General features: G+C 41.3%; 1 protein-coding gene across 8 annotated transcripts in view; it reads left to right on the top strand.

The window, feature by feature from the left end:
• mecom (MDS1 and EVI1 complex locus) overlaps positions 1-27,330 on the top strand; it is an 815,679-nt gene that overhangs the window by 769,350 nt on the left and 18,999 nt on the right. For all 8 annotated transcript variants that reach the window (XM_068042483.1, XM_068042482.1, XM_068042481.1 and 5 more), the window contains 5 exons: positions 1,956-1,982; positions 4,989-5,155; positions 8,012-8,089; positions 12,992-13,161; positions 19,487-19,631. In XM_068042483.1, coding sequence (XP_067898584.1) covers positions 1,956-1,982; positions 4,989-5,155; positions 8,012-8,089; positions 12,992-13,161; positions 19,487-19,631 — 587 coding nt within the window. The remainder of the gene's footprint in view (positions 1-1,955; positions 1,983-4,988; positions 5,156-8,011; positions 8,090-12,991; positions 13,162-19,486; positions 19,632-27,330) is intronic.

Genomic DNA, 27,330 nt, shown 5'->3' with positions numbered 1-27,330 from the left:
TTTAATATGGATATAATAATTATAAATCAAAATGATAACCGAGATGATTAGAATGTGAATATGAGTAATGTATTATTATTATTTTTATATTTATAATGATGCGGGGTTTAAGCTGCCATAAGCCAAATCGACAAATGCTATGACACAGTTTGATATAGGCTGATAATTTCCACCTTAGCTAAATGTCCAGATAGCCAACTGGTTCTGCCGCATACATTCCCATTAGTTTACTTACTATACTTTATATTTTCCTGTAAAGGTTTTAAAATGCTGTTAAAATCTGCAAACCTTACACTAGTCCATTTGTGTTAGTTACTGAGATCTAGCTTTATGCATAATTACATCAATATGCATTTTTTACAAGTAGAATGGTAACCCCATTCCTCCCTCCAGGCATCACTAAGACCACCATCACTATAGAATCCCCTTTCCTATGTGCTGAAGCAAAGTGAAGATCAATTGATTTTTATGCAGCATTTTTGATGAGCTTTCCATATCCGGTTGCACGCTCACTTCAGCTCCAACAGCTGGTTCTGGGATGGCCTTTGCTGTACTAACCAACAGCCTCCCTAGCTGGCAATAAAACCCAGTTTAGTTTTCATCACCACCTCTTACTATATGTCCTGTTGAGTCTCTGTTCTGAGAGTGGCTTGCACAATACTGATCAACTGTCACTAGTGCAAGACTGTGCTTAGTGACTGGCTCGCAGCCTCCAATCTCTGACTGCAGACCGCTTGTACATAATGAGATCGGAGTGCCACTAGTTTGAATGAATTACTAAAAAGTTCTGTCAAAGTATATCGCCTTGCTGTATCACTCGAGGTAAAAAAAATTCTAAGCAATAATGCATCCTTAATTATAACCTTGAAAGATTTTAAAACTTAAGTACACCTCTTTAATACAATTATTAAATTTAAGGTAATTCCCCACTCATTCTGCACTACCCTGCTGTTGATGCCACATATTTAATGCTCATTGAATTATGTCGTCCAGCTGAAGAGGTCATGTAAAAAGGAAAAGGATTGTTGCAATTTAAACTAAACAAAAAAAAAAGATTTTTTTTTAATAGTTCTTTTTAAAAAGAGTAACTCTTTTAATGCCAGAAATTTTGCGCTATGCTGTTAATTGGATTTTATTTTAAATTTAAAATGTAGGTATTTAATGCATTACCAGCATTGCTGAACTGTTATACACATCTCATTATACACCTTGATAGATATTGGATACTACAAGAAGTGATTGAGCTTTGGCAACTTGAATATAGATTAACAACATCTGGAAAAAAGGTCACGGGAGCAGGTCTAGAGCATTGATTTTGGGAAAAACTTGCATGGAATGTTTATTTAAATTTGCCTATTCAGAGTATCACAGCTTTTAAAAAAAATTATAATTTCAAAAGTGACATTTTAAGATGCATTTTTAATTGGCTTTGGTAATAATCAAACACCAGCAGTAAGGGGTAACATTAAACAGTGCAACAACAACAACTTGTATTTTTTTGGTGCCTTTAATGTAGTAAAACATCTCAAGGTGATTCACAGGAGCGTTATCAAACAAAATAAGTTAGAAACCAGTGAAACAGAATCCTGAGCAAAGCCTGGTGCCAAAATAAGCCCTGTTAAACCACTGGAAAGAGAGGATCAGATGGCAATAAATAAATAGAAATGATGATGTTTCAGAATCTAGCTATGCTGGACAATACATATTTGACACTGCTTCTAGGTTTATGCTGGGAGAAGGGGTATGAACCTGGTGTCATCAATCTAACATCAAAAAAACATTGCGAATAAATGATTTGAGGCCTCCCTAATAACTCTGATGTTTAAGCTTTTGAAAAAATCTGATCAGCGGACATGCAAACAATATCATTTGTCATTTGTAAACAATTATGGCAGCTGAAAGAGACGCAGTTTGTGGATTGTAATTTATTTTTGTATTTTGGTCCTACTCCCTAGTTCCGCTTGCCTGATCAGAGAATTTGGGTAAGTTCCTCTGCTTATAATTCCAAACCATAATTCATAAGGATCAAAATGGTTTATTAAATGGTGCATAACTCATGATGATTTAAAATCCCCTGCCCCTCTCCCTACCCTCCACAAATAAAAATGTAAATGTTTGCCATTTTACTTCAGGATCAGATTGCATTACCATAATCACAAGCAGTATTTAAGTAATTCACACAGTAGGCTGAGTTATAAATCACTCCATCTGGTAATTCAAACGATAACAGGGCCTCTCAATAGCCACTTGTATTTATTTCTGTCACCAATAGATTAGAGCTGGTGAATAGCAGAGTTTGTAATAATTGCTTAGGCCATTGTTGATCATATCTTTGCTTTCACAAAAAAAAAGGTTAAAAATATTTGCTTTTGTCCAATAATGGCGACGTCTGCATACTTGATTTGTGCTGGGAATAGAGTTAAATGCTGGATTGCATCAGTACAAGGTTAACAGTCTCAGTGGGATTAGAAGGGGGTGGTATTATTTCCTTATTCAGACATCTGGCTGTTGATAAGATCAGTGATTCTGAGAAAGTAAATCACAAATTATTCAGCTGCTAAGTAATACTGTCATTCACTGATATTAAGTATGTCTTACATCTATATAGGGCAGTAACTGCAGTGATTTCACTCCCTGGGGATCTTTGAATAAATATGTTCCGGCTTTTTAAGCTGTTTGATGTGATATGTGCTTTTATCAGATTATAGCTTTACAAAAAATAATATTTTCCTCTAATAATAATGTTCAGTGTTTCCTTGGAATTTGATAAACCAATACAAACCTGATCACATCATATTGGTTAATATAACCAAGTACTTTATATCACAAATATTAAGAGTCCTAATTTATTCTTCACCTATCTTGATCTAGACAGTGCTGGTAAGAATGCTTTAGGTTATGATTTCCTGCTGCCCAGTGAGGTGATCCCAAGATTTTACTGTAATTAGATAAATGACTACCAAACCCTCTGGTACTATAGATGAGTCAATCTAGTGTCTCATTGAAGCTAAGAATACAATGTTCCCTTTTTTCCGGAATCTGAAAAAGAGCTTTGCTGCTCTCTACTAAAGTCTATACCATTTCTTTGTGATTTCCAGTCATGTGCATTATCACTTAAATGGAAGTGTTACTCTCCTGGCCATTGTATATACCATTCAAAAATAGTATGTTCACAGTTAATCCATACAAAGTGACCAGAGTATTCCTTCCTCCCAGAATATCGAATACTATAAACTTACCTCTAATCATTTTGCCATTAATAAGATTAGTTGTTAATGCTATTAAAAATAAGGTTTAAAAATATTCATGTCATACTTACTGTTTCAAAACACAGCAATATAACTTTCCAGTGAATATCACATACAGAGATGATCAGTTTCAATGCAAGATGAACTCTTTTCCCATAAGTGTTTTATCTTTTAAAAATGTAACTGTTTCTTTTCATTTCATTTGGTCCTTATTGCAGTTATTGCATTGTTTGTTCTATTATTGTCGTTGCCCATTACTGATGGATGTGATTTTGAACCACTACTGAAACAGTACTAACAATTAGTTGTTTTTTAATTTATGAAACTTCCCACTCAAGAAATATTGCAACAAATTTAAAACACTTTTAAAATAATAAGTGCACCTTCTTGGTTAAATTCAGATAGTCATAATTGAGATTTTCAACAAGGATTATTGAGTGTATCCCAGCTTCTCTGATGATGATGTAATGCACACTGCCTAGATATCCACCTCCCATCAACCTTCTCCTGAACCTGAGCAATCGTATTAATGTTAAATCCCCCTCTCAGCAGATGGATATTACATTGTTAAAAATGAGTCGGCATAGTAACTACACATTTTATTTAGAAAAAAACTGTTCCTGCTCTCAATGATTTATTTCCAAACCATTTTCCAGAAACTGCTTCTGAGTATGAATTATTAATATAATAACTTCCTATGTATTCATTATCCTTTCCCTTAACTAGTCAGTGTAAGACCTTTCTACCCTTTTGTCATAACTAGGTGTCACAGGTTCTCTCTTCTCTCTTTTTCGTAATGTTTTAATTGTTATCCTGTCATCTCCATATGTTTCAATAGATTTGTGCTCTTGTTTAAAACAATTATACAAAAATATATTTGTAATGTACACTAACAATAAAATATATATACATTTTCAAATAGCATCTTAAATATAGTACATATATGTAGATATACCTATATATATATATAATGTAATATATTTAAAAATATATGGATTGACAAAACATTGGGGGGGGGGAAGAATTCCCTTGTAACACACAGCAGCATCATTAGTACCTATGTCTGCCCTTTGATCTGTGATGTCAGCATCCTTCATATTGACAAATGTGCTGTCCAGTTGCATTGTGCAGGGAATGTTTTAGCAGCTATGAATGATTATGAATCAAGCCTGAGAGCAGGCAGACCTTAGTGCCTTCCAGTGCTTTCACATTTGCTGTGTGACAAGTAAATGCATCTAGACTTTCCTTGGAGATTTTCAAATGTTTGATGAAAGACATTTCGCAAATTGGCAGAGGTGCCTTGTACAATGCAATTTGTAACTAGCACCGAGAGTTATAGTGTGAAAGGGAGAGAGTGGGCGACTGGAGCAGTCCGCAGGTTATGGAATGAAGGTACTTACTGTAAATGTAAACAATTAATTGGGGAAGTATAAATACATCAGCTGCTCCATTGCATAAGGAAGAACCAAATCTAAAAGAAATATCCCTGATAAATCCCCACTGCAGCTTCTCGACAAGCTATGAGGTCTAAATGTATAATATTCATAAATTTATTTATAGTCACCTCAGTGGCAAAAAAACATTTTTATCCACTTAAATATTTCAAAAAGTGTCAGTATTTTCATAAGCCCTGGCTTATTTAGCCATATAGTTGGGACATTAATACCTTTATTTTGCATTCTTGAAAAAAATGTAATTTCTTTTCTCTCTCTCTCCTCCACTTCTTCCCCCACATGTCAGATGTCAGCGATTGAGAACATGGCAGAGAAGCTGGAAGGTTTCAGTTCACTGAAGCCAGAAGCCAATGACCTCCTACGGTCTGTCCCTTCAATGTTTGATTTTAGGGCTCCCCCGTCTGTCATTCCTGAAAGCCTGCTGCGAAAGGGGAAGGAGCGGTATACCTGCAGGTAATTACAGTTCCCACAAAAAGGGAAATATAGTAGCAGTAACACTTTAATAGTTTCCATACATTTTCTTTTGCAAATAATTATAATGAAATAAAGAAAATGGCAGCCATATTGTGTCATCTTGTAACAAGAGTGAAAATAGGGAAAGTTAGTTTAGTTAAAATCTTCAAAAAAAGAAAACAATCTGTTTTATATTCTCAACTAACTAAAGCCAAATCACAATGCATTTTCATAAAAATAGTAATGCAATTATTGGTTACCTAGCAGGATCACTCAACAAGGTGGATTGAAGCTTGAGTCTCATCCACAAAACTGATTGACTCTGCACTGCCTGATAGTGGTATTTATTTATTTAGAGATACAGCACTGAAACAGGCCCTTCCATTGAGGAAAATGTCATCACTCTTAGGGTGCCCTATCACTGCAACTCACCTGCCTTTCAGGGGAAATGATGCCACTCCTAAGTGAAGCTTGGTCCCACCTGCATCTTTGGACAGGGCAGTTTCATTAGTTGTGTGCTTGAACACTAGGTACAGCATATTCCATATTGAATGGCATTTCCTCCCACCACTGACCATAGGAGTGTATTAGTGGTAAAAATGACTCAACAGCATTTTTGGCTTCTAGCCTGGAGGAATCTAAATAAATAAGGTAAGAAACAATAAATATGAAAACTAGAGCAATCATAGAAAATATAAACAGAAAATGCTAGAAATATACAGCCCATCAGGCAGCATCTGTGGCGAAGGAAATAGAGTTAACATTTCAGGCCGGTGACCTTTCATCGGAACTGATAACTCAATCGTACAAGTTAGTTTTATTTAACTGGCATGGGAGACATTTCAACATCTGAACATGCCTGAGACTATATAAGTAAATAGGCTGATCATATCTAATCCTAAAGTTATTTATATATGATGCAACAGACTAGGTTATAATAATCGCAGAGCTTGGTCGAGTCACATATCTTGAGTTAAAAAGAATTGGCTTCATTGTGTGTTCTTTAGCAGCAGCAGTGATTCTCTGGCGATATTTTTTACCTTCAGCAGTAAACTGGTGGAGCAGATCACATTGATCACTATTCACATTGATCTCAATAGAAATGAAAATTGTGTAGATTCTATGGCAGGAGAAGATGCTGTGGACTAAAGTTGGTCAGGGATGTAGAGTTCAAGAAGATTGCAGAGGTATGAGGGGCAAAGCCATGAAAACATCTAAACACATGGATGAGGATTTGAAATCAAGGAACCGGAATAGGAAGCCAATGGAGGGTATCAAAGATAGGCGAATGAGATTTAAGCAATGAAGATCTGAATGAATTAGAATTGTGTAAGGTGACATTTGGGAGCCCAACAATAACAGTTGAATTAACAAAGGTGAAAATGGGTGATTCAGAGGCAGTGAAGGTGCAATCAGAGCAGCAACATTTGATGTTTTGGAGATGAATATAAGCAGCCTTGGTAATGAACTGGAATTTGAGGTTTGAAGCTCAGTTCAGAGTCAAGCGGGGACATTGAGTTTGTGCACTGTCGGGATGAACATGAGTGGGCATCCAAGGTGTGAGATTGGATCAGGGGTTGGGTATGGAGTTCCAAGGTGGGACCAAAAGACATTACTTTGGTCTTTTCAGTGTTGGGCTGCAAAAAATTCGTCTACACCTTGAGCTCAGACTGGTCATCCGATGACTTAGCGCCACACAAGTGATCAAGGTTGGAAGTAGAGAGATAAAGCCAGTGCCTCTTCTACAGGGCCCAACTGCTAGCTGGCCTCAAGTTAAATGAGCAATTTCTCATAATTTTATAAAGTTCTTCAATCTGGTTTAATATGCACATTTTAGGAGATTTCCAATCTGAATAGTACTGTACCCCTCAGGAGATAACTGAAACTGATGAGTTCTCTGCTACTTTGAAGATAGCAGTCTACTGATTACTGGACCGACTGTAAACATTGGACTGTGACTAAATCTGTACTCATAATTCAATCAGGCTAGTACTGTACTCAGTGGTGATACTCTATCCTGTCCGGTACTATGCCCAGTGAAGAAATTGGGAGACAGTCTGGTTTGACTCATATGTACATGAGTAATTTTATCATCTGTATTATTCACTTGGATGAAAATCAAAAGTAATTTGGGTTTTTCTGTTGTGTCTATATATGATTATATCATTTCTGAACACAAATATTATCCACATGTGGTTTATGAGGGGAACACAAGGCATTGGAGCACTAGCCTGCTGTGTCATAGTGATGGGACGTGCTGTCTTCTATATAGTGAGTTACCAATCTCCATTTTGCCATTGTGATGAAGTGCTGAGCAGAGGCCAAAGCCTTGCCCTAGGGAGAGAAGAAAAATCAAACAGTGGATCTCTCTAGGCTGCTCTTGCACACCTCTGGGTGCTCAGTTTTGGAATGACACTGGCAGAAACCTGTGGAAAATTGCACTCTCACCTGGGGATGATGCAAATTGCTGAGGGACTAAGAAAGCGAGAGAGTTCAAAGAAAGGAGCCTGTAATAAGGGAGTATTACCACAGAAAAGAAACAATTGGGGATGTACAATTGTGTGCTCCTTGTATCCAGGGAATTTAAGCATTTCTGATTTCAGGAGGTGACGGCCAAAGTACTTGCCAGGAAAAGCTCTTTTCTGTTTCCTGCCTAACGACATTCAGATTGCTGTAATTAGAAAAAGAGGTTTCCTTTCAAGACGAAATTAACCATTCAAATCATGATTTATAAATAAATGGCATTTAAAAAAAATCTTTTCCTACTCCCTGTGCACCAAACAAACTAATGCAGAATGAATTCCATGTCTGTTCCTTGTAACAATCCGTCTGATCTTGTTTTTCTTCCCATAACAGATACTGCGGTAAGATTTTCCCAAGATCTGCAAACCTGACCCGGCACCTTCGGACACACACTGGAGAGCAACCTTACAGGTTAAAATAAACATATTACAGAAAATCCCAGCTATAAGTAGCACCTGTGTAGAGGTTGCTTCCTTACTGAGGTGTTCACCAGTCAGTTTCAAAAAACAGTCAAGTCTCCGAAACTAAAAGATAAAAGCATTTGCAAGAAGATCTAATTTATACACTGTATTTCACAGTAAACACTCCAAAATGGGGTGACTGTTTACATTTTAGGCTTTGAGGGAGCTCATATAAGTTGGCACACTAATATAAAATGATGCAGATCATGCTTTGGCCACTAATGCACCATAATAGAGTCTCTGAATTTCGATCCAGTGTAATTAAACATTTTGAAGTGTGAGTATGGATATTTGTGTCAAAAGGTACTGAATTATCATAACAGTTTTTGCAAATTCATAAAATTCTCCCTCACTGAGCTGAAAGTTGCTTTAAACATACACTTGTGACCAGATAGCGCCCTTTTCTGTGTAAATTGTGAGACTCATTTATTTCCTATTGAATCCTCATTCTCCATCTTGATTTTCTGGAACATTTTCCCAAATATTATCCAGTAATCATGTGCATTTAATTTTGCACTTTTTTACACTTTATGTGAACACTACTGGTGAAACTCTCAGCAGTGAGCTGGAGCATTTGGATCACAATCAGGAATCTCAAAAAGGAGTTTGAAGCAGATCTGCCTGCTAACAGAAAACATCCAAATCACTCCCACTAATAGAACGCTCACCATTTATCAGTGAATGCAGAATTTATTCCATGCAACATGAGTGACTCAGCCCATTGATGACTTTGTAGCTTATCAGTTATGTTCCTTTTATGTGTGCCATAAATTCTGTGCAGTACAGGCAGCGCACTGCACTGTTGGAGGTGCCATCTTTCAGATGAGTCCTTAAACAGAGGCCCCATCTGCCCCCTCAGGTGGATGTAAAAGATCCCACAACACCATTTCGAAGAGGAGCAGGGGAGTTATCCGCAGTATTCTGGCCAATATTTATCCCTCAAACAGCATCACAAAAAACAGATTATCTGGTCATTATCACATTGCTGTTTATGGGAGCTTGCTGTGTGCAGATTGGCTGCTGCATTTCCTACAATACAACAGTGACTACATTTCAAAAGTACTTCATGGCTGTAAAGCACTTTGGGACATCCTGTGGTCATAAAGGTGTTATATAAATGCAAGTTTTTTTTATTGACTGGCTAGACCCTGCACTAATTTATCTGCCTAGATAGCCAGATTGAAATCTGCCCTTATTATATTTTTTTGCACGGCTGTATCTCCTAATGTCTATTGAGTTATCCAGATTGTTTTGTCCCCTAAGATCTTATATGAACATAGGAAGATGACAAGCAGGAAAAAACCAGTTGTATATCTAGTCTGCCCGACACTTCCGATGGCTCGACCATCATGACTAAACACTTTGGGGGGAACTTTATGCTCTCCCCAGCGACGGGTTTGGAGGTGGAAAGAGCATAAAATCAAGTGGGATGGTGACGGGGACGGGGGGGGGGGTTTCCTGCCACCATCCTGCATCCGCTAAAATTTACTGCTGGGCGGGAAGGCCGTTCGCAGGCCTTCCTGCCCCGCCGCCAGTTGAAGCCCTTAACTGGGCAATTAACCCCAAATTAAGGGCCTCTTCCTGCTGCAGCCGCAATTAGCCATGCAGCGGGGGGCCCTGTTGCTGCGCTGGAAGTACAGCACAGAAAACTTTGTGGGCTGCTTCCTGGCTGCGTGGTTGGTGGGTTCTCAGGGGGGGGGGGGGGGTGCGGTTGGTGGTCCTCATTTAAAGGCACAGTGCCTGAAGGAGGGACCCGGCATCAGGAAGGGGGGAGAGACTGCTGAGATCCACCACCCTGCTCTTGCTGCTGACCTCCTCCCCTGCGACGCCTACCCCGCAAGACCCCTCCCGTCCTGACCTACCTGAGGCCTGGTATCAGCGAAGCTCCTCGGCTTCCGGTAGGTGCTTCTCAGCAGCAGCCACCACCTCCTCAGTGGCGCTGCAGCTGCTGGCCTCTTATCGACTGGCACCTCTCCAAGGACGGGACTTCTGGCAACGGGGTCCTTGATCCTGTAAAACACCCGCTGCTGTCCACGTAAGTGCCTGATTGGCACTAGATTTGGCGGGCCTTCGGAGAAGAGGAATGCGGGGATCTCAGCATCGCTTTTTCCAGACGTCAAGACCCCCACCTTCTGGATAAGATTTCCCTCTTCATTATGACTGGACACTTCATAGCTTGCCCATGCACCTTTCCCATCCCCACCCCCCATAAACCCACCCACTGCAGCCATGTTAACCCTCGGGAGAGACAAAAATCCAGAGAAAAATTCAGGGCCGCTAAAGGAAAAAATATCCTGGAAAATTCCTCTCCAGCCCCCTCAGGCGAGTAAAACCTATCCAGGAGATCACATGGACCATGTGTTATCTGTTAATCCACTTACCCTCTTTGCAGACTGTAAAGCCATACTGCTTCACAGAGACATAACCAGTAACACATGTGCAAATGTAACAAACAAATTGTGGTAGATTTCCAACTGGCGCACCCCCACCCTCTGCCCCGGGCATCAAACTGGCATCATAGATCAGTAGCCCAAAATAGAAACGGCCTGATTCTCACCTCCGCTGATTTGAACTGAAAATTGGGCGGTTTCTATAGTGGCCAGCCAACCCGCAACGTCGGTTTGATGCTTGGGCAGCCAGTTGAAAATCTGCTTCATTATTTGATAATACTTTGCGACATTTAATTAACTCAGTCTACACATATACACACAATCATTTGTCTGCTTCGAACTTACCCCCTGCCCCACGCCCCCCCCCCCACCAACTCCACCCTTAGGAGAAAAACAGGGCTCTGCAACATCTTCTTTGTACACGTAATGTAACAGTAGAGATTGCTTATGGAAAGTCCAGCCAAGGGCAACCCATGGTTAATGACTACAGAGATTCTTGTAACAGTAGAAAGACTCTAAAATGCTGTACAATCCAAATTGTAGGCTGTGCAATCAGCAAAGAGATTTTCAGCGATAAGACAGAGAAAAGTGATTTGGGACATTCCATGCGGCATGCCCCCAAGGCTGTGCTGTTCCTGAGTGTGCGCGGCTGTGTGGAACCAGACTGCACTATCCATGGTTTATATATAACTGCAAGCATGACGCAGATTATATGTTTTCTAATGCTTTGTGGGACTGAAACAATTAGTACCGTATTAAATAATTTTCGCAATGAAAAATCACCATTCTTCATTATATGACAGATATATTTTTTTGAAGTCATCGAGAGGAAGTAAGTTGAAAAATAAGGGTGATGAAGACTGTTGGCGATCTGCCAGAAACAGCAGTCAGAATAATTATTTTCTGTCTGTGTAACAGCTTATGGAGAAATACAGTAAAGGCCCAAGGGATTCTAAATGACTACAGGGTATGAAAACTGATGCCTCTAGTACCAGCTTGATAGACTAAACTGCATCCACTGGCACAGAATTAAACATTTACTCTGTTTATTGCAATCTTTCTTGGAAGATAACAGAGCTTCCTTTGGGACTGGCAATTGAGCAGTCTAATCGTGGAAGAAGAAAAGATGTAATCATTGGACATAATTTTGCATGAAAAATCTTGGCCTTGTTTGTCATTCTTTAGAAGCTGCATCACATGGGATAGAGCAAGCTGACCAATTTCTAAATGTGTCGTGTTACCAAAGATATTAAATCACAGAGGCCCTGCATATTCATACGTACAGAAAAGAAGAAACAAGTACATCTGGGCCAAGTGCCCTGACGGATTAACTTCCATACGGAAGACTGTGTAGCAAGTTATCTGTCAGAGCACAGCACACAGCTGTATGATTCAATGTTGCATTGCCATCTGTGTGTCTAGAGTAGAGGTTTCAATCATAGAATTACACAGAACACACAGTACAGAAACAGGCCATTTGGCCCAACTGGTTCATGCAATCTTTATGCTCCCCACGATCCTCCTCCCACCCTACTTCATCTAACCTATCGACATATAGATTTAATGATCTCTTACCGTCAAGTGCTCATTTGTTTCCAAAGCCAGTGTATTTTTAATACTATCTCACACTTCCTCGTGAACTTCACGTGGAGGCATCCTGAGGATCCTTCATGTTCAGTAGATACAAGGTGCATTAGTTGGGGAAGGAGGAAACTGCTTATTTCCTCACTCCCTCCCCTTTACTCTGGAGGAAATATTCTACCGTCCATAAATCACTCCACTCAGAGACCTAAAGAATATTGGTTAAAAATAAAGAGCCTAACCACAGCTTTCCCTGGATTCACCTAACAAGTGCAGATATCAAAAATTGATTGAAGTATAGGGCAGGTCAGGTGCACTACAACCAAATTACAGCACTTGTGCGTTAGGTTGGTATGTATGGGTTGCCGAGTGCTATAACCAAATCTCATGAACCAAGCGTTAAAAGCTTCTTTCTCAGATGTGACCAATATACTGCATATCTCCTGGTCTCCAAAGGGCTTCCAGTGAGTACTTTGGAACTCTGAGGTGCCACTGGGTTTAGAAGTCAGCCATTAAGAAAAAATGACTTTGAACAGTACAAGAGATGATCACTGTCTTGAAATAAAGTTGAGACTGCTTATCCAACACTTATCCTCAGTAAAGAAATGTATGCTTTTGTTGATTTACTTACTTTAAATCCTATAATATTTTGAGCCTGTCTGGACACTGTCCTCAATAAAACTTATGTACATTTAACTCTTTTAAGCTAGTTCGATTCAAGGCATTATATTGAACAAGATTTCTACTGCTGGCATAATGTGTAAGGTATCTTGTGTGTTTTTCTTAAAATTCAAAACAGAAAAAGTTACAAGGGCTTTCAAAACCATGAACAGTTCTTGATCTTAAGAAATGTTACTTAACCGCATCTTTCTTTTTTAAAGGTGTAAATATTGTGACCGCTCGTTCAGTATCTCTTCCAATCTGCAACGGCATGTTCGCAACATTCACAACAAGGAAAAACCATTCAAGTGTCACCTGTGTGACAGGTGCTTTGGTCAACAGACCAATCTGGACAGACATCTGAAAAAACATGAGAATGGAAACATGTCAGGTATGCAACCAGAACTGAGACATTGGGCTTTGAACTTTTGGACTGTTGTATTTCCATTGTGTTATTTCTCAAAAAGAAAATAGCTTAATTAAAGTCTGGATTCCACATGTGCAGTCTGATCCCAATCCTTCCTGCAAAAGGAGGAAGATTGCATGACACTGGCATAAGCCTGGAAGCAGATCATCTCCCTGTCCTTTTCAATCAGGCAGTGGTACGAGACAGGAGGCAGACACGAGGAGCAAAATGATTAAGTAACAGCAACTTTCATTTATATTGATGCCTTTATTTTGAAAGATATTGCAAAGCCCTTCACCAAGGAATAATCAAAAAACAGTGGAGACTGAGCCAAAAAAGGAGATATTAGATAGGGTGACAAAAAGTTTGGTCAATAAGGTGGATTTTAGGGAGGAGAGGGCAGTGGTGCAGCAGAGGGGATTAATGAAGGAATGCTAGAGTGTGGTTCCTAAGCAGGGCTATGAAGCATTTTAAACACAGGGATAAGAATCTTAAATTTGAGGTGTTGGTGGACTGGAGGCAATGTAGGACAGCAAAGACGGGTGAAAATTGGTAAACAGCAGCTGGTGCAGGATAGGATCTGGGCAGCAGAGTTTTGAATGAACTGAAGTTAATGGAGGGTGGTAGAAAGGGGGCCAAGGGAGAGCATTGAAATAGACAAGACTAGGAATGACAACGGCATTAATGAGGACTTCAGCTGCAAGTGGCCACGTCAAAATCAGATGGCCCATGACTGCCTAGGAGCAACATAGGAATAGGAGTAGGCCATATAGCCCCTTGAGCCTTTCCATCATTCAATTAGATCATAGCTGATCAGCAGCCTAACTCCATTTACCTGCCTTCATCCCATATCCCTTAATGCCTTTTGTAAACAAAAATCCATCAATTCAGATTTAAATTTAACAATTGATCTAGCATCAATTGCCATTCATGAAAGAGAGTTCCAAACTTCAACCACCCTTTGCATGTAGAAGTGTTTCCGAATTTCACTCCTGAAAGGTCTAGCTCAAATTTATAGTCTATGCCCCCCTAGTCCTGGACTCCCCAACCATCAGGAATAGTTTATCTACAATATCTGTGCCCCTTTAACATCTTGAAAACTTCAATCAAGTAACCCCTTAATCCTCTAAACCACAGGAAATACTAATTTTTGTAATCACGCCTCGTAATTTAACCCTTGGAGTTCAGGTATCATTCTAGTAAATCTATGCTGCATTCCTTCCAAGGTCAATATACCCTTCCTAAGGTGTGGTGCCCAGACTGCTCACAGTGTTCCTGGTGTGGTCTGACAAGGGATTTGAATAACTGAAGCATGACTTCTAAACCCTTGTATTCTAGTCCTCTAGATATAAAGCACAGCATTCCATTAGCCTTTTTGATTTGTTTTTGTATCTGTTCATGACAATTTAATGATCTCTGTACATGGCCCCCCCGGTCTCTTTGGACCTCTGCTGTTTATTGCTTTTCACCATTTAGAAAGTACCCTGTTCTGTCCTTTTTAGGTCAAAAGTGGATGACCTCACATTTGCCTACATTGAAATCCATGTGCCACAGTTTTGCCCATTCACAATCTATCAATATCGAGTCATTAATGGCACAAAAGGAGGCTATTTGGCCCATCGAGTCCATGTAATCTTATGCTTCCATCTGCACTGCTTACAATACCACCTATCATTGTGTCATCAGCAAATTTGGAAATGTGGCTTTCTATTCCATCATCTAAGTCGTTCTTAAATACAGTGAATAGTTGAGGCCCCAACACAGATCCTTGCTGGATACCACTAGTCACCATCTCCCAATTTGAGAACCTCCCTACTATGCCTACTCTGGCGGAATTTTACACCCCCCACCCCCATAAGCGGGCTGGAGGCGGGTGGTGGGGAATTTGAGTGGGAGGCGAGGGGTGCCGTTCCTGTCGCCTACCCGCCTCTGCTGTTATTATACCAGTGGCTGGGTATGTGGAGAAAGGTCTGCCAGCCAATTGAGGCTCTTAAGTAGCCAATTAATTGCCACTTAAGCTCCTTCTCCTGCCACCGCTGGTATATTACCAGTGGTGGCTGGACACTTCACCGGGTGGCCTCCTTGCGGGCTTGATGGGGGAGGGCCTCCTGGTTGGGCATCCTGTGCCCTGCAGAGGATCCTCCCAGCAGCACAAACTGTCTCCACTGGATCACCTCCCCCCACCCTCTTGATCTTTCCCACTCCCACCTCACCAGGGCCCATCTGATTGTCCCCAGCGAGGCCCCACACTCTTACCTCCATTCCGGGGCTTGAGCTTGTTGATCCTGGCTGGGTGCAATCCCAGCTGTGGCTACCACTTCCAGTGGCACTGCTGGAACTGAAGAGCTGCCAGACGTCTGATTGGCTGGCTGCTCTTGGAGGTGGGGCTTCCTGCCTCAGAGGGGCAAAGGTCCCAACCGAGGCCAATTAAGAGCCTGGGCCATGAAATGTTGCTGCGTGGCTTCTAGGCCTGGTGGAGGCGGGCACGCCCTGACTTTTCAGCTAGTGGTGGGGCATCCGCCACAATGTAAAATTCTGTCTCCTGCCCCTCAGCTGATTTTCTGATCAAGTCAATAATTTGGCATCAATTCTATGAACTTCAACTGTATCTAACAGTCTCTTATGAGGCACTTTATCAAATGCTTCTGGAAGTCCATACAAATCGCATCCATTGACATTTCCTACTTTACCTCCTACTACTTTTGTTACATCTTCAATGAATTCAATTAGGTTCATCAGGCATGACCTCCCCATTACAAATCCATGCTGGCTTTCTCTAATCGACTGAAAATATTCAAGGTGTTCAGTCACTCTACCCTTAATTACAGACGCTAGCAATTTCTCAACAACAGATGTTGGACTAATTGATCTATAATATCCTGTTCTCCCTTTGTCACTTTTTTTATTTAGAGATACAGCACTGAAACAGGCCCTTCAGCCCACCGAGTCCACGCCGACCATCAACCACCCATTTATACTAATCCTACATTAATCCCATTACCCTCTCACATCCCCACCTTCCCTCAATTCCCCTACCACCTACCTATACTAGGGTCAATTTATAATGGCCAATTTACCTATCAACCTGCAAGTCTTTTGCTGTGGGAGGAAACCGGAGCACCTGGCGAAAACCCACGCGGTCACAGGGCGATCTTGCAAACTCCGCACAGGCAGTACCCAGCATCGAACCCGGGTCGCTGGAGCTGTGAGGCTGCGGTGCTAACCACTGCGCCACTGTGCCGCCCAAACTGTGCCTTAAATAGTGGAATGACATGCACTATTTTCCAATCTAAAGGAATGATTCCCAATTGAGAGAACTTTGGAAGATTACAGTTAGACCATCTACAGTGTTCTTACTGACTTCCTTTAAAAATCCTGGAGTGGAAACCATCTGGTCCTGGGGATTTGTTCCTCTTTAGTGCCATTATTTTCTTTATTACTGTTATTTTTCTGATATTAATTTTGATGAATTCCTAATTCAATATTAGTTTTCTTGGAATGTCTGGTATGCTGACCCCTTCCTCCATTGTAAATACTGATGCAAAGTAATTATTCGGCATGCCCACCAATCCCTTATTTTCATTGATATTACCATTATCAGTTTTAAAGGGGCCCATATTTTTGCAAATGCAATTGTGTTAATGTTTTTGTGTTGATTTTGATATTCCTTGCAAGTTTCTTTCCATCCTCCTTTTTTGTAGCTCTTTCTATCTGTTTTTTCACCCTTTGCTGCTCTTTGTATCTTTCATATTTGTCAGGATCTGTACTTTTTGTATGCTTTTTCTTTAGTTTTATGTTGTCTCTTGCCTCTTAAGTTGTCCATGGCTGTCCTTTTTGGCAAGTGGAACTGGTTTTGTATCATATTAAATTCTTTTGAACACCTCCCACAGATCTTGTCATTTTACCCATGAACAGATTTGCCCAGTTTACTGTGGACAGTTTCTGTCTCATCCCATTGAAGTCAGCCTTACCTAAGTCTAGAATCTTGTTGTTTCACCTTTCCCTTTTTCAAACACAACATTGAACTCGATCATGTTATGATCACTATTAGATAAATATTCTCACACCGTTAGACTGTTAACTAAATCTGGCTCATTACTCTTTACTAAATCTAATATCGCATGCCCCCTTATTGGTTCTAGGACATATTGCTACAGAAAACTACCCTGGACACGCTCAAGAAATTCATTACCTTTCTGACATGTGCTAGTCTGCTTATCCCAATCTATATGAAAGTTAAAATCCCTCATTAACGCAATTCTGCTGTTGCTACATACTTATTTAATCTTTGCATTTATACAATTTACCACTTCACAGCTGCTACCAGGGTCCTAAACACAACTCCCACAACAATCTTAGATCCTTTTCTATTCCTTAGTTCTACCTATAAAGGGTTGGATTCTATTTTTCCGTCACCAGAAGCGGTGGCAGGCGGAAAAAGTGGTGGCCCACACGTGCAGTCTGCACACCGCCATGCCGCCGCGATCTAGCATATGGCAGCTCATTACAATATGCAGGGTGGCCCCCACCACCAATCATGTGGCGGGGTGGCCTCGGCGATGGCGTCGCCTGTTTTTGCGCAGGCACTGGCACCCTTTTTAAAGGGCTGCCAGACCTGCGTTGACAAATGAAAGTTGATCCTGTCCCCACCCCACAACTGCAATATAAAAAAATAAAGATTTAATAAAGATGACGTTCCTTATGGGACCCAGAGCACTCCTCCTGGTCCCACATATGGAAGATTTCCACTTAGCTTGGAGAGCCTCTTCATCTTCCTGACAGCTTCTGATGTGCTTTCATTTGCCAGGGGAAATTTCCCCACTCAGGCCCAAGTTAAAATCCAATCAGTGTTGACTTCGATTTGCATAAATTTCAGTCTCTGTTTGCTTCCAGTGTGTGTCTCAGCCACTGAATGGCAGTGAGCAGTTATAGTGGTGGCCAGCAATACTCTAGTGAAAATGGGGTAGTAAGTTTGAACGCTCCATTTTAAACAACTCACTGCCTTGTACCAACCGGGTGGGATGGGTTAAAACTCCCACATTATTTCTAAATTGCACTATTGTAGCATCTGCATCACTGAAGCATGGCTGCAGAGCTCAACATGGTTGCCAAGGTGTCTTGATATTTACCTGACAATGGCATGCAGTAGTTTTTATTCATTCTGCTTTGACCATACCCATTGCATGTCAATAACTGGTCGATCAAAATGTGACTTCTTTCAAACTGCAGCTAGTATTATCTTGCCTCCTTTTCTAAGCAAAAGTAGATGTGCTACAAGAAACAGGAAGATCACCACAGTTTATTTTGGCACCACATCTCAACAGGCCCTGTAACCAGAGTATTACACTGACATGGGATAACTGGACTCTAGCCAGTATAAAATGTCATCTTGGTCCAGTGAAAATAGGTGTTGGACAAGTAGACTATCAGCTGGTGTTTTATAGTTGTAATTTTTTTTGTCTTTTCTGGCCAGACATCTCTTAATAGTGGTAAACAGGGGAAATGCTTGTCAGTGAAACAATACCAATGATGAAAGTTCAACTATTAAGGAAAAGAAAAGTAAATTGGGCTCTGACAGCCCTGCGGTTAATGCTGAAGAAATCCTAAAGGGGCAATTGTTACCATATCAAAGGTTTTGGGCATATTCTGTGCTTGGAGCAGACAAGAACAGCCCCATTCCAAACATCTGCTTAGAAACTCCAAGACAATGCAAGACTTTTTTTGTTTCTGTGCATTTTCTTTTAGTTTAACTTTAATTATGAACTTTATTTGCATTTTTTGGCAATTATAATAGCATCACTGATTGAACCACTGTGTACTGTGCTGTTTGTAAACATGGGGTTTGAGGATCAAATTCCTCTTAACAAAAAACAAAGGGGTACCTGTTTTTCTTTGCAATTAATGACCTGCCAATGAAATCATTGCCTTGAAACTATTAGCATCTGATCAGTTTATGTATACATATGAAATGTTAATAGAGGTCTTAATCCATTTACAATAAATAGGTTGATGCCTCCTTCCAGAAATAGTGGAATGATAAATTTTGGTTCTGATGCTGGGGAATACATTTTACAGTTAAGATTTTCTCATGATACAGCTGTTTGATTTGTTAATTTCAATGGGATTGGAAAGCTATTAACCTTTGCTATTGCAGAGGAATTCTGTAATTCTACCTTTTCAAGTTTTCCCATGTAACCACTGTACACAAAACATTCTCCAAGCATTTGACTGTACAGTTACCCCCTGTCTTTTTAGGCGACTGCTCCCCCAACCAAAAATTAAAACATTCAATGTTGTCAATTTTCAACAGGTACGGCGACATCTTCACCACATTCAGAAATAGATAGCAGCAGTGCCATTCTGGATGACAAGGAAGATTCCTACTTTACAGAAATCCGGAATTTCATTGGAAACAGCAACTACACTGAACGTTCCCCAGGGCACTTGGAGGAGAGGTGAGGAACATATCTTGCTGACTGAGTAAATGTTGGTTTCCACGTTAAAAAGTGGGAAACATTTTTATTGCCCTACTGAAAGTACATTTTTATTGATTTTGTTGTATTATTTTTGCCGTCTTTGCCAGTCAGGGCATCACTGTCAAAATGCATGTAAATGTATTAATTATTAAGTACTATTACAGGGAGACAGATGCTCTGGGGAAATGGGATCTGTGAATGTGACTGGCTTAAGATCCATTTTGTGGATCTGAGGATGAAGCAGATACAGTATACCTTGGATGGGGTAGAATTTAAGTTCAAACTACACATCTACCAGGGACTGGGCCAGGAGTAGTATAGGTAATGTCTAAGTAGCAGAAAAATATGGCATTGTTCTTAGTCAAGGAAATGTTTTTTAGTGCTCACAAAGATGGAAGGGCAAGGAGAAGAGATGGGAGAAGATAAGACACAGACTGCTGAAAAGAAAAAATTCATGCATTTGAACAAAAAGTTAGACCTTCTGTTCATACTCTGTAGGTCACCTTGGCCTTGGCACAAAGCACATCCAGCTAAAAGATTTGGCCCTTTCCTGCAGGGATTGTTTCAGTCCTTAGTCACTCAACACACAATTAGCTCGTCACAGTCAAACAGTAATTTTAATAAATCTGTGGCCTGGTCTTCTGTTTTACAGATGTAACGTGCAATCTGGCTATTGAGTTACAGTATTGAGAACAGCACTGAAAAGGAATACTCCCTTTTTAATCATTTACACCTGTAACTCATTAAGAAAACTGAAATCAAAAGGATAATTTTGGCACCATTGTAACAACAAAATCTTTGTTATTTTAATTTATTGGCTTGTGAGATGTTGCTTATAACAGAATCATATATCCTTAAGCAGTGTGTGCTCAAGTGTCATTAAGTAAATAAATTTAGCTTTTCAATTTTTCTTTCTTGAAATCAAATTTTCCATTGATAACTAAATACATCCATGCCGTATTATAGGATTAACCTAAAAGTACACAAGATTACAATTCTTGAGTGGTAATATTTAAGCGGTCTCCTGGAAGCCTGGCAAAATCGGTTCATAGTAACAGTGAATGAGTGTGCACAGTCACACAACAGCTCTGAACTTTCATTTTATACCAAAACTACAAACACTAACTGTTATGAACAAAAACATCTAACAAGATCACATGTGCTTCCATAAGAAAAGTAACTCTGTTCCAGATGCTAGCAGGTCACACACTAACTAGATACCTTGATTATACTCAGAAAAGCTCATGGGCAGCAAAGGTGCATAGGCCAATACGAGTTTATTTGAAATCTCAGGTTCTTCAAGCACAACCTATCAACTAGGAAACTGTAGAGGTGTTGGAATGAAATCTTCATATCAGTTTTCACAAGTGAAGACCATAGGCAAGTTCCAGTTCTAGTCAAATTGTCCCAGGAATCTAAAACAGATGTACAGCTTGGTAAAGCATGTTATGAAGAAGCATAAGATTTAAATGACCACAGGGATGCCTGGACAAGATGAACTATGCAGTAGAATTCCCCATGGAAATCAGCAAGGAAGTGGAGCATGATGTCAGTTAATATTTGTAGAAGCTCCATAAACAAAGCAACATATCACTCATATAAATATGAAAATGGATGATTGGAAATATCATGCAATATTCAAAAAAGAAATTGGACATACACTTGGGGATTACAGAGTATTTTGACTAACACCAGAAGTGGGAAAAATCCTCAAAAGCATTCCATTGAAGGCTATTACCATTTATTTAACTAGTTCAGAAGCTGTAGCATAATCAGTTTTAGGATTAATAGATCATGCCTCATAAATCCATTGAAATTGTTTGATGTGGTAACGAAATTAGTCAGTAACATATATCCAGTTGCTATGATTTATTTGGATTTTGTAAAGTATTTAATAAAATTCCACATGTGAGGTTTTTAAGGAAAAACTAAGGCTCATATAGCAAATTAGGTAGCTGTAATTAACATTTTATTGGCAGTTGAAATAGAAGATACATGGATGAAGTCTGGGAGGTAATGGCAGCTGACGTTCTATTGAATTCTATTCTGAGTCTCCTCCTATTTACACTATTTACAAACAATATAGTGGGATACTTCAAAAAGGAATGGGATAATTTACATTAGAAATTCAAATTAAAAATAAGTGTTGGTGACATCAAATCATGTTACCAGTTAACAATGATAGGAAAATTGTTAAAAGTCAGTGGGATTTGGATAAGTTAAGCATACATGGTAAGGAATGACAAATGGATTTTTATATGGATAGAAATGCAGAGTAATGTATATTTAAGTAAGAAATATTAAACATGTTCACAATGAGTAGATGGCCAATAGCAAAGGTAGAAAATTCGGAGGATTCATGTGTGATTATCAACTATTTGTTGTAAAGATTCTGTCAATGTGAGGCTGTTATCAACAAAGCAATAGGTTAACTTAGTTGGGAGGCCACATTTGCAACATTTAGGGCTGAATTTTATATAGGAAGTGGGGGTCCCAACGCCGGGCCAGAAATGCCAGGGGAACCCTGGCTCAGCCAATTGGGGATACTGCGTCTGCAAATTATGGTGGTGGCCACTGCTGGGGCTGCTGTAGGCTTGGGACCAGGTGCACCACTGGAGGCTCAGAATAAAGGTAGGTGGGTGGGCTCGCCAGGGCCACACAGACAGGCCCTGACAAGGGGCTGGGGGGGGGGGACATTGGTTGGTGCAGGCATGGGGTTGTTGGCACGGGGGCAGCCTTTGCTGCCGCGGGCCCTTTGTGGGCCACAGATTGCCCAAGCCCCCCCCCCTCCCCCCACCACAACCTGCAGGGAGTGGTGGCCTCCCCATGTGGCGGAGGGACGCCCACTATTGGTTAAATGCCATCGGCGGTGAAAAGAGGCCCTTAAGTGGTCAATAATTGGCCACTTAAGGGCCTCAATTGGCCTCTGGGCGGAAGGCCATCCTTGATTGACCTTCCACGCCTGTGACAAAATTCAATGGCATCGGGAAGGAAACGGGCAGTCCACCCCCAGCCTTCGCTCGCTATTTTATGGGGCCTCCTTGCCCATCCCTCGAGGGCTGTTATAATTCAGGCCCATGAGTGCAGTTTGGGATCACCTACCTTCGAAGGACATTCACACATCTGAAAGTACTCAGAAAAGACTGCTCCAGCATTTAAAATTCAAAATTATACAGAAAAGGTCTCAGGACTAAGCATATGTTGCTTAAGGGAAATTAAGATTGAGTAAGGACCTAATCTAGGGCTTTAAAATTCTGAAAGACATTGATGTGGATGGAAGCAAGATATTTAGTTTAAGCACAGGGCGAGAGAATGCAAGTCCAAATGTAAGAGGATATAAGCAGGACCGTGTATTTTTTCTCAGATTGATATGTGGAATACATTGCCATCAAAAGTAGTTAATTTGTTTAAAGAAGAATGAGAAACATTTCTGATGAGCAACAGGACTGAAGTCCATTGAATAAGCTCCTTCGGACCAACAGGGAGCAGAAAAGGACTAGCCATGAGGTGTCCTGAGAATTTGAACTGCAGCCAAATAAATGCAAATTCCTTCTTTTACTTTCTTTCTATTGTTTTACTCATTACTCCTGAAGAGCAGCAAGAAATTTCAGAGAACTTTATCTTTTTGAAAGGTTTAGTTGTAGATGTTCAGCTCACTCAGATTAATCATGTTAGGTAGAGTCCATGACTGTGTATATCGTGCATGGTTCCTTTGAAGGTGTAGTCTTAATATGTTTTGCATCCTTTTCTCATCTGTATTTCACATATTCTTATTACTGCACTCAAAACCATTTCTAAAATCAGATATGCTAACAGTTTAGTGAGAAAATGGAGGAACTTAGAAATTTCCGTCAGCATAAAACTTTTCACTGGTAGAAAATTTCTCATAGTAGCCAGGAAAGCTAGTGTAGTAGTGTTCACTTACTAGCCATTTCCTTAGGTCTGGTCAGGAATTTCCTCAGCACTTCTCCTACTCCACCACCATGATTTCCTCGGAATTGTGGCAGGAAAGCCACTTACACACGTGAATGTGGTTTCTGGTACATTTCTGGTGAAGATGTGGCGATTGATCTGGAGTAGCTCTGAGGAAATTTCCAACCTAATTAAATTGCTGAATGAAGACATTGAACCGCTAATCACTAGCACTAATACACTCAAGTAATTCAACCAGGGCAATTAAACCGGCAGATTGGCCCCTTAAGTGGGAAGCGCCCCATGTTGCAGGAGTGACACATTGCTCATCTGTTGTGCTAATTTTGCAGAGCAATTGCTGGAGAGCTGCAATGAAAAAGGTCGAGCCTTTGTTTAAAGGGGAGGTGGATTGGTTCAAATTTACTTTGTGCTTTCCAGTTTTCATGCACTTTGGGGATTGTATGCAACGTTCCATTCACACTGAATTTGGCAGATGAAGACCAAGAAGAGCAGGAAAGGGCTGACTATGATGTCAGGTGGCATGCATGGCATTCTGTCAAGTCCTGCTCCTGTGTCACACATCAGGTCACCTGTATTCAGAATCACACAGAACACAGAATAATACAGTGCAGAAGAGGCCCTTCGGCCCATCGAGTCTGCACCGATGCATTAAAACACCTGACCTGTTTACCTAATCTCATTTGCCAGCACTTGGCCCATAGCCTTGAATGTTATGATGTGCCAAGTGCTCATCCAGGTATTTTTTAAAGGATGTGAGGCAACCTGCCTCTACCACCCTCCCAGGCAGGGCATTCCAGACTGTCACCACCCTCTGGGTAAAAAAGTTCTTCTTCAAATCCCCCTTAAACCTCCCGCCCCTCACCTTAAACTTGTGACCCTTCGTAAGGGGTCAACTAAGGGGAACAGCTGCTCCCTATCCACCCTGTCCATGCCCCTCATAATCTTGTACACCTCGATCAGGTCACCCTTCAGTCTTCTCTGCTCCAGTGAAAACAACCCAAGCCTATCCAACCTCTCTTCATAGCTTAAATGTTCCATCCCAGACAACATCCTGGTGAATCGCCTCTGCACCCCCTCCAATGCAATCACATCCTTCCTATAATGTGGCGACCAGAATTGCACACAGTATTCCAGCTGTGGCCTTACCAAAGTTCTGTACAACTCCAACATAACTTCCCTGCTTTTAGAATCTATGTCTCGATTGATAAAGGCAAGTGTCCCATATGCCTTTTTCACCACCCTATTAACCTGCCCTTCTGCCTTCAGAGATCTATGGACAAACACGCCAAGGTCCCTTTGTTCCTCGGAACTTCCCAGTGTCAGGCCATTCATTGAATACTTCCGTGTCACATTACTCCTTCCAAAGTGTATCACCTCACACTTTTCAGCGTTAAATTCCATCTGCCACTTTTCTGTCCATTTGACCATCCTGTCTATATCTTCCTGTAACCTAAGACACTCCACCTCACTGTTAACCACTCGGCCAATCTTTGTGTCATCCGCGAACTTACTGATCCTACCCCCCCACATAGTCATCTATATAAATGACAAAATGACAAACAATAGGGGACCCAGCACAGATCCCTGTGGTACGCCACTGGACACTGGCTTCCAGTCACTAAAACAGCCATCTGTCATCACTCTCTGTCTCCTACAGCTAAGCCAATTTTGAATCCACCTTATCAAGTTACCTTGTATCCCGTGTGCATTTGCTTTCTTGATAAGTCTCCCATGTGGGACCTTGTCAAAGGCTTTGCTGAAATCCATGTAAACTACATCAACTACACACCTGGTCACATGCTCAAAAAATTCAATCAAATTTGTTAGGCATGACCTCCCTCTGACAAAGCCATGCTGACTATTCCTAATCAAATTTTGCCTCTCCAAGTGGAGATAGATTCTCTCCTTCAGAATTTTCTCCAATAGTTTCCCCACCACTGACGTGAGACTCACTGGTCTATAGTTCCCTGGCTTATCTCTACAACCTCTCTTAAATAGTGGGACCACATTAGCTGTTCTCCAGTCCTCTGGCACCTCCCCCGTGGCCAGAGAGGAATTAAAAATTAGGGTCAGAGCCCCTGCAATCTCCACCCTCGCCTCCCACAGCATCTTGGGACACAAATCGTCCGGACCTGGAGATTTGTCCACTTTTAAGCCTTCCAAAATCTCCAATACCTTGTCACTCCCTATGACAATTTGCTCAAGAACCTCACAGTCTCTCTCCCTAAGTTCCATATCTACATCCTCTTCCTCTTGGGTGAAGTAACACAAAGTAACCTGAACATGACAGTGGAGATGTGGCTAAGGTTTAGCAGGAGAAATTGTCAAGTTGAGCCATCTCCTTCGGGAAATCCTACATCCACACATCCAACACATACATCCATGTAGTACTGTCAATGGCTACTGAAGTCACAGTGGCCCTCAATTGTTAAGCATCAGGCTTTTTTCAGCCTCTGTAGTGTCAGTCAGCTTGATGTCCACAGATGAACGAAGCGGTTCACACGTTCAGCTGGACAACCAATCCCAGTGTTTTCACAATTGACCAGCAACAAGAATGTGAGTAGATGACAGTATTCCACACAACTGTTGGTTTTTTCAAAATCCAGAGGATCATCGATTTGCAGGGTCAATAAGGCTGATCCAGTTAAGCTGCTGGTCAAACGTGACCGTCGCAATTCTGGTAGTGGGGAATTGACTGCTGTTGAAGGTCACTGAATGGGATTAGATTTTTCTTCTTCAGAGATAGTCACTGCCTGGCCCTTATGTGGCACAAATGTTACTTACCACTTGATGGCAAAGGCAGTTACTCACTTCTCGGGCTGAATTTTACCAGCCCTCTAGGCATGGGCAGGGAGATGCAGGGGCGGGGGTGGGGTGGGGCCGTAAAATGGCAAGGAAAGGCAGGGGGTGGAGTGCCCGTCGCCTTCCTGCCGCATGGCATTTTATCATTGGCAGGGAAGGTGGAAGATGGCTTTCCTGCCCAGAGACCAATTAAGGTCCTTAAGTGGCATTAAGGGCCACTTAAAGGGCCTCTTCCTGCCACTGCTGGCATTTGACCAGCTGCTAGGGGTCCCCGCCATGTGGGGACACCGCCCAGTAAAGCCAGGCAGCCTCCCTGTGGGTTGGAGGGTGAGATGGGGGCACTTCCTGATTGGGCACTTTGTGGCCCATGGAGGGGCCCACCTGACGGCAATGGCTGCGCCCGTGGAAACACTCACCCCCGCCCTCACCAACAACAACCCCCACCCTGGGATCAACTCTATCTCGGCCGTTTGGGGCCTGCCTGATTGACCTTGGTGACCACTGCCAGGCTGTTAATTGCCTGTGTGCCAAAAATGCAGCTGGCAGTCCCCAAACGGCCGAGATAGAGTTGATACCAGCTTTCCAGCCTGGTGCCAGAACCCCTGCTGTGGAGACAAAGTTCAGCCCCTCCTCTGGCATTTGACTCTTGTGGCCACATCCAGATCAAGGCTGTGATACGTTTGGAGGAAAAGAGTTTTATTTACATAGCGCCTTACACATCCTCAGGGTGTCCTAAAGTCCGTTAAATCCAATAAATTACTTTTGAAGTGTGGCCACTGTTGTTTTGTAGGCAAACAGGGCAGTCAATTTGCAAACCGCAATCTAGATTATGTGCTTAAATTCTGGGGCTTGAACCCATAATCCTCAGACTCAGAGGCAAGAGTGTTGCCAAGGCTGAGACTTTCAGGCTAGTGCCTCTGCAATTTCAGGTTCCTGACAGTAC

The sequence above is a fragment of the Heterodontus francisci genome, chromosome 11, assembly GCF_036365525.1.
Source record: "Heterodontus francisci isolate sHetFra1 chromosome 11, sHetFra1.hap1, whole genome shotgun sequence".
Taxonomy (NCBI): domain Eukaryota; kingdom Metazoa; phylum Chordata; class Chondrichthyes; order Heterodontiformes; family Heterodontidae; genus Heterodontus; species Heterodontus francisci.
The sequence above is the reverse complement of the archived record's forward strand: the minus strand, read 5'-3'. Positions and strand labels throughout refer to the sequence as shown.